This window comes from Conger conger, chromosome 18 (genome assembly GCF_963514075.1).
Source record: "Conger conger chromosome 18, fConCon1.1, whole genome shotgun sequence".
NCBI lineage: Eukaryota > Metazoa > Chordata > Actinopteri > Anguilliformes > Congridae > Conger > Conger conger.
The window spans coordinates 30,311,279-30,318,778 of NC_083777.1; the positions used below are offsets into that span (position 1 = coordinate 30,311,279).

Sequence of the window (7,500 nt, forward strand, 5' to 3'; positions counted from 1 at the left end):
TATACACCTGTACTATTCAGATTTTCTGTAATCCTTTCGTGCATTTCTTGTGTGTGTGTCTGTGCGTGTGTGTGTGTGTGTGTGATTGTGGGTGTGCGCACACAGACGTGAAAGCCCATGGAGACAGGCCTGTGGGGAACGCCACGCTGGTTGGTAACGTGGTGTTCTTCACGAAGAAGCTGGTGGAGAAGCTCTATGAAGGCATGTTCTTGGCTGAGCCTGAGAAGATCCTGGTGTTCATCGCCGAGCAGATCGCTGTGGTAAGTGTTCAACTGACGGATGAATTGCTTGCTTGCTTGATTGATTGATTGGTTGAGTGACTGATTTTTATGTGATGCTGATGGGTGGAAGGATGGAATGATTATCCCCAGGTGATTGGTTTCTTTGATTGACTGATTGTTGATTGATTGATTGAGTGATTAGCCCCCGCTGATGAATGTGAATGAATTGATTGATTGAGTGATTATTCCCCGGTGATGAATGTGGATTGGTTGAATGATTGAGTGAGTGATTATCCCCTGGTGTTGAATGTGGATTGGTTGGTTGATTGAGTGAGTGATTATCTCCAGCTGATGAATGTGGATTGGTTGATTGATTGAGTGATTGATTATCCCCAGGTGATGAATTTGGATTGGTGGGTTCATTAATGTATTGCTTACCCAGGTGATGAATATGGATTAATTGATTGATTGATGAATGTATTGCTTACCCAGGTGATGAATATGGGTTGATTGATTGATTGATGAATGTATTGCTTACCCAGGTGATGAATGTGGGTTGATTGATTGATTGATGAATGTATTGCTTACCCAGGTGATGAATGTGGGTTGGTTGGTTGGTTGGTTGGGTAGGTGGGTGGGTGAGTGGGTGAGTGAGTGATGAATGTGGGTTGGTTGGTTGAGTGAGTGATTGATTGATTGGTTGGTTGGTTGATTGATTGATTGATTGGTTGGTTGGTTGGTTGGTTGATGATCCAGGTGATGAATGTGGGTTGGTTGGTTGAGTGAGTGATTGATTGGTTGGTTGGTTGATTGATTGGTTGGTTGATTGGTTGGTTGATGACGCAGGTGATGGAGAAGGGGTCCTCCCAGCGGGAGAAGACGGTGAGCGTGCTGTATAACAGCGCTAACCGCGCGCTGCTGTACTTCCTGTCACGCCGGCGGCAGACGGGGGCGGATCTTCAGGCCGTGGTGGAGGCCCTGAGCGTCCTGCAGCAGCAGTGGGATGTGCTCATGGCCACCTACAACGCCAACACCACCTTCCTCACCTGCCTGCTGCACTGCCTCCTCATCCTCCGCTCCGGCAGGTCCGAGCCCTGAGAGAACGCTCTCGCCCCGCTGTGTGAACGTGCTGGAGGGGGTTAAGGGGGCAGTTCACCCCGGAATTAAATTGAAGTGCGCTTTCACTTACCCCAGAGTGCAGTCCATCCATCGTTGGACGTCACTGTTGTGTTATTCTGTTGAGTTGAATCTAGAAAATGTGTCGCGAAGCAATCTGGGTGGATTGACAGTACTTTGGTTAAGTTGAAACCGACTGAACCTTTGGGTGAACTGCCCCTTTAAAACCTGTCAGTGCTTAAAGATGCACACTGGGGATACAGCTCACAGAAATACACTTTCAGAGTTAGTGTACCGGCCAATTAATGCCAGAAACTAATTAAGACGATTTTATTTATCTATTTTTGATCCTGTACTAATGTAAATGACAAGCAACATTCTTTTTTTTACCGCATTTACTAATGAATTTACACTTTGGCTAATCTTCTTATTCTGATTGAACTCTTCTACAGTGCATTTTTTGTGTTAAATGATAATTGAGCTTATAAGTGTACACTCTGTAAACTACAAATTTTTGGGAGGACAGCTCCAGGTTGGCACTTTTGATGTTTTCATTGTCTCACTGGTCCTCCAGGTACCCAGAAGGCTTTGGGTGGGAGACACATAAAAAACAGCCGAAGAAGATCTGGTCACACCTCCTGCCTCACAAAAACAGCCAACCGAGTGCACCGGTGGTGGTGCCCAACTCCGCGGAAGGTGAGAGGGGTCAGGTGTGTGTGTGTGTGCGTGTGCGTGTGCGCGTGCGTGTGACTTGATTCCGACATATTGTGTTTTCCCCCCCTGCCCCTACGGCAAAACTTTTTTCTTGTCTCATTCAATCATTAGTGTGAGCTACATTTCATGTCACAATCTAATCCTTAGTCTGTGTTTTGCAAAACACCGTGGTAACTTAAGTCTTTCCTATTGGAACATATTCAAGAGTATGATAATACTTATGTTTTTCCATATTTCGCTATCACAATATTTAAGACATTTTGGAAGGCTTGGAGTCGTGTTTTAGTTTAATTAATCACATTTTCTAAACACAATGAAAGGAGAGGAGTTACGACATTGTTAGGGCTGGATCTCTGTATATTTTTGTATTTGTTGTAAGTAAAAGGATTCAAGGAGTAATATAGTGAGATGGATACATTATTGTAAAGGTTAGGACCAACTAAATTAAATCATGTTATGATTAAATAAAAAAAATGTTTTATCTTTAAAAGTGGCCATGGCTGATGTTCCATGTTAGCTGGTCTGATTCAGAGCAGCCGAGGCCCAGGACAAGCCAACGTAACGCAGAGTGGTCCTCTCTCAGCGTTTACTCCTCTTCCCTCTCTCCAGTCCCTGTGACTGTGGACCCAGCCGGTCCTCTCTCAGCGTTTACTCCCCTTCCCTCTCTCCAGTCCCTGTGACTGTGGACCCAGCCGGTCCTCTCTCAGCGTTTACTCCTCTTCCCTCTCTCCAGTCCCTGTGACTGTGGACCCAGCCGGTCCTCTCTCAGCGTTTACTCCCCTTCCCTCTCTCCAGTCCCTGTGACTGTGGACCCAGCCGGTCCTCTCTCAGCGTTTAATCCCCTTCCCTCTCTCCAGTCCCTGTGACTGTGGACCCAGCCGGTCCTCTCTCAGCGTTTAATCCCCTTCCCTCTCTCCAGTCCCTGTGACTGTGGACCCAGCCGGTCCTCTCTCAGCGTTTAATCCCCTTCCCTCTCTCCAGTCCCTGTGACTGTGGACCCAGGGTAACGCAGAGAGGTCCTCTCTCTCTCCAGTCCCTCTGACTGGACCCAGGGTAACGCAGAGTGGTCCTCTCTCTCTCCAGTCCCTGTGACGGTGGATTAATGAGGCGTGTCACGTGCTCGTCTTGGCGGCACATGAGAGACGCTCCCCACGCATCGGGAAACGTTTAGGTATCGCTACTGCCACAAAGTTTAGAACCTGAAAACATCATTAGGAAGAAAAATATTATCTTTAATATGTATGTACAGTCGTTGCCGTGGTACTGTGGAATGGTTTTTAGTATTTTGTGTAACTTTTTTTAAATTGTGCCCCCAGGTTTTTATTATGAGAGCAATAATTTTTTGATGTTCCACTAATCTTTTATATTGTTCTTTATCTCGTACTGTTAACATTTTAAATATGATTAACTGAAAGAACAGTACTGTTTAAAAACAATCTTATTCTGCAGCTGTACTGTATGCCACGTGTCTGGTATGAGTCAAATCTGAGGGCGAGAGAGCACACATAACTGACTTCTGGGAGTGGTTCCTCTTTTAATCATAGAGCAGCTCTGTGAAGTTTCAATGGGAATCAGGCCTGGAGCAAATATGTATTTGAGGGGTTAGAATATGAGGGGTTACAGTAACTCTAAAATACACCTACAGATCCCTGGTCATGTTAACGGCAGAAACGTACACTCAGATTAATCATTTTAATCTGGTTGTCTTCAACATTGATGAAAATTAATAAATTGATGTTTCCTTTAAAATTGTGAGCTATCTACAGGAATCTATACTGGTGTCTGAAGGAATGAGACAGACTCAAAAATAATGACTTTATTTGTAGAGCACTGCTCTGCCATGTTGTCTGGTTGTTGTGTGGTTGTGGTTGGTGCGTTACTGACCTGGCGGTGTTGTGGTTGTGGTTGGTGCGTTACTGACCTGGCGGTGTTGTGTGGTGTGGGTGTTGTGGTTGTGGTTGGTGCGTTACTGACCTGGCGGTGTTGTGTGGTGTGGGTGTTGTGGTTGTGGTTGGTGCGTTACTGACCTGGCGGTGTTGTGTGGTGTGGGTGTTGTGGTTGTGGTTGGTGCGTTACTGACCTGGTGGTGTTGTGTGGTGTGGGTGTTGTGGTTGTGGTTGGTGCGTTACTGACCTGGCGGTGTTGTGTGGTGTGGGTGTTGTGGTTGTGGTTGGTGCGTTACTGACCTGCCGGTGTTGTGTGGTGTGGGTGTTGTGGTTGTGGTTGGTGCGTTACTGACCTGGCGGTGTTGTGGTTGTGGTTGGTGCGTTACTGACCTGGCGGTGTTGTGTGGTGTGGGTGTTGTGGTTGTGGTTGGTGCGTTACTGACCTGGCGGTGTTGTGTGGTGTGGGTGTTGTGGTTGTGGTTGGTGCGTTACTGACCTGGCGGTGTTGTGTGGTGTGGGTGTTGTGGTTGTGGTTGGTGCGTTACTGACCTGGTGGTGTTGTGTGGTGTGGGTGTTGTGGTTGTGGTTGGTGCGTTACTGACCTGGCGGTGTTGTGTGGTGTGGGTGTTGTGGTTGTGGTTGGTGCGTTACTGACCTGCCGGTGTTGTGTGGTGTGGGTGTTGTGGTTGTGGTTGGTGCGTTACTGACCTGGCGGTGTTGTGTGGTGTGTTGTTTTGGTTGTGGTTGGTGCGTTACTGACCTGCCGGTGTTGTGTGGTGTGGGTGTTGTGGTTGTGGTTGGTGCGTTACTGACCTGCCGGTGTTGTGTGGTGTGGGTGTTGTGGGCGCAGTGGAGTCGGAGCTCCGGGGCCTGGTGGAGAGCACGTGGAGTAGGCTGATGGCGGAACGCCGGCACGATCTGGAGGAGACGTACAAAATGGAGGTCTCGGCGAAGACTGGCGCTCGCGGCGCCCCGGTCAGCCTCACCGACGTCAGCCCGCTGTGGGAGGAGACCGCGCTCAACGCCTGGCAGCTCTTCATTGGTCAGTCACTGCCTAACCCGGCTCCCATTGGTCAGCCACACTCCCTTCCAGAGCCTGACGGCTCCTGATTGGCTTAGGAGCATCTCACTGGTTAGAAAAAGGAGGTGCAGTACTTCATATGTCTGTAGTCCTGCTCCAGATTGGCCCCACATTGAGCTTGGATTGAGTTTTTCTCCCCAGATATTCCCCCCATGGGAAACTGTAGGGCGGCCTGTAGTGTAGTGGTTAGGGTAAATGACTGGGACCCGCAAGGTCGGTGGTTCTAATCCCCGGTGTAGCCACAATAAGATCCGCACAGCCGTTGGGCCCTTGAGCAAGGCCCTTAACCCTGCATTGCTCCAGGGGAGGATTGTCTCCTGCTTAGTCTAATCAACTGTCAGTGATAAAAGCGTCATGTAATGTAATGTAATGTAATGTAATGCGTGAAACGGCATCCGTCTCTGCTGCTGAGCGCAGAACAGCGGTGAGTGCTGAGGCGCGTTGGCTGATCTGAGGTCAGTTGCGGTGTGGAGGTTCAGCTCCCGCGTTGTGTCCCTCTCAGACTCCCAGAAGAAGAAGCTGAGTAACTCCCAGCAGAAGAAGACCGCGGCCCTCAGCTCCGTGCTGCGCTCCGCCCAGAAGAAACTGGGAAAGGCCACGGGCTGCACTGTGGAGGTAGCACACCTCCGTCTACGGCGCATACACGGCGTTTTACTGCAACCCAGTGTTTTACTCCTGATTTACAGCATGTTTCTGCACTTTTACAATGCTTTTCTGTACATGTGCAGTGTTTTACTACAACACACAGCGCTTAACTGCAGATTTACAGCACTTTACTGCAACACAGTGCATAACTGTACATTTACAGCTCTTTACTGCAACACAGAGCGCTTTACTGCAATACAGTGCTTAACTGCAGATTTACAGCACTTTACTGTAACACATCGCTGTACTGCGCATTTACAGCACTTTGCTGCTAATTTACTGTGGGGCCCTGTCCCACAAAGTTGGCTTTCGATCATTTAAAAGTGCTCTCTGTACCAGCTAGCATATAGCCAGCATTTGCTGCAGCACTCAACTCAAACTTGTTTGACTCAAGTTTTGGGCATCCAGGCATTACAACAGAGGCTAGTACTGGCTATGAGTTAGCTGAGCCAAAGTCAATAAACATTTCTTGCTTTATTTCTGTTTGTTTGTGTCTATAGACAGTGTATCCTATAAATATAACGTAAAAATCCAGATAGTGAACTATCCGTTCAAACTTTATCCACACGATATACCCACTACTGCATGCTGTATATGCCAGTGCTTGTGTATTTATGGATGCATATTTGTGTGTGTGTATTCATGTTGATGCAGAGCATTTCTGTTATTGTGTATTATAGTATTTGTATTAATTGCCTATGCTATAGACGATGTCTGTGGAACACGGAGCGTGTTGCCACTTCCCCAGACTGCATCCATTCTGTGTTTGCGGGCCACCATTTGGTGGAAAACATGAGCCCATATATCATTAATGACACCTTTTCAATCACGCAAAACAAAAACTATTCTCGCCTCTCTGCGTTGGGAAAGCAAAAACGTGTACCCCCCCACACACACGCAGACACACACCCGCACACACACACACACACACACACACACACACACACACACACACACACACATGCAGAGAAGAGGCTTGTTCTGATTGGTGGGAGCCGGGCGTCTCTGTCATGGCGTGTGTTTTGTGACAGGCGGGCGGTGGAAGTTTTGAGTCCTGTTCGACGTGGTGGATTATTAGCAGCGTGAGGGCCCCCCCTCACAGGTGTGGCCCCCCCCTTGAGTGCACCCCCCGGTGCCACACCACCAAGTGGGGGCGACTTGCCCTGGGGTCTGTTTAATTATTTTTTAAATTAATTTTGATTATTACAGCCGATTACACCTCAGTGAGCAATGTAATTGATATTTGTTAATTTTTCCCTGGGAACATTCTGTAGAACATACAGTTTGCTGTTGAAGGTTAAAGACTCTGTTATTGTTGTTTTTTCCCCCTAAACGTGCCCACATCATTAGTTGCTCCCGTGGAAAAGCTCGCCATCTGGAAACGGGAGCGCCCCGATATCATTCAGGCAGGAGGGCATGAAATTGGTGTTTCTGCGACTGCTGTCTGTGTGCGCGACAAACAGGGCTGGTAATTACGAGCAGGCCCAATCTGATGAAAACATTATTCATTTTGTGTTATTCTTTATCATATCAAGTCCTGACAGCCTATCAGCAGCTTTGATAAATTGTTCTTCTCCGAGAACGCGGCAGCAGAATCTAATGTGCTTTTTTCTGCAGATTTGATTTCCAGAAGTTGTCCTCGTGTCGCTCGAACAAAGTGAAAATGCCGTCGGAACGTAATTTTAACCGTGTTTGTTTTCAAGTTTCTCTCTGAAATGAAATTGGTTATTTGTTCCGTTGAATTCTTTTTTCCTTAAGCCTTTAGTGCCAATTGGTAAAAAATGGCATTGTTTAGTATGGCTAAAAAAGGTAACCTAAATATGATTATATTATTGTT

At 47.4% G+C, this 7,500-nt stretch overlaps 1 protein-coding gene across 4 annotated transcripts in view; it reads left to right on the forward strand.

Moving 5' to 3' along the window:
- The window catches only part of wdfy4 (WDFY family member 4), a 92,077-nt gene that overhangs the window by 42,182 nt on the left and 42,395 nt on the right, over positions 1 to 7,500 (forward strand). For all 4 annotated transcript variants that reach the window (XM_061227717.1, XM_061227716.1, XM_061227720.1 and 1 more), the window contains exons 36-40: positions 106 to 260; positions 1,068 to 1,306; positions 1,912 to 2,033; positions 4,788 to 4,979; positions 5,521 to 5,633. In XM_061227717.1, coding sequence (XP_061083701.1) covers positions 106 to 260; positions 1,068 to 1,306; positions 1,912 to 2,033; positions 4,788 to 4,979; positions 5,521 to 5,633 — 821 coding nt within the window. The remainder of the gene's footprint in view (positions 1 to 105; positions 261 to 1,067; positions 1,307 to 1,911; positions 2,034 to 4,787; positions 4,980 to 5,520; positions 5,634 to 7,500) is intronic.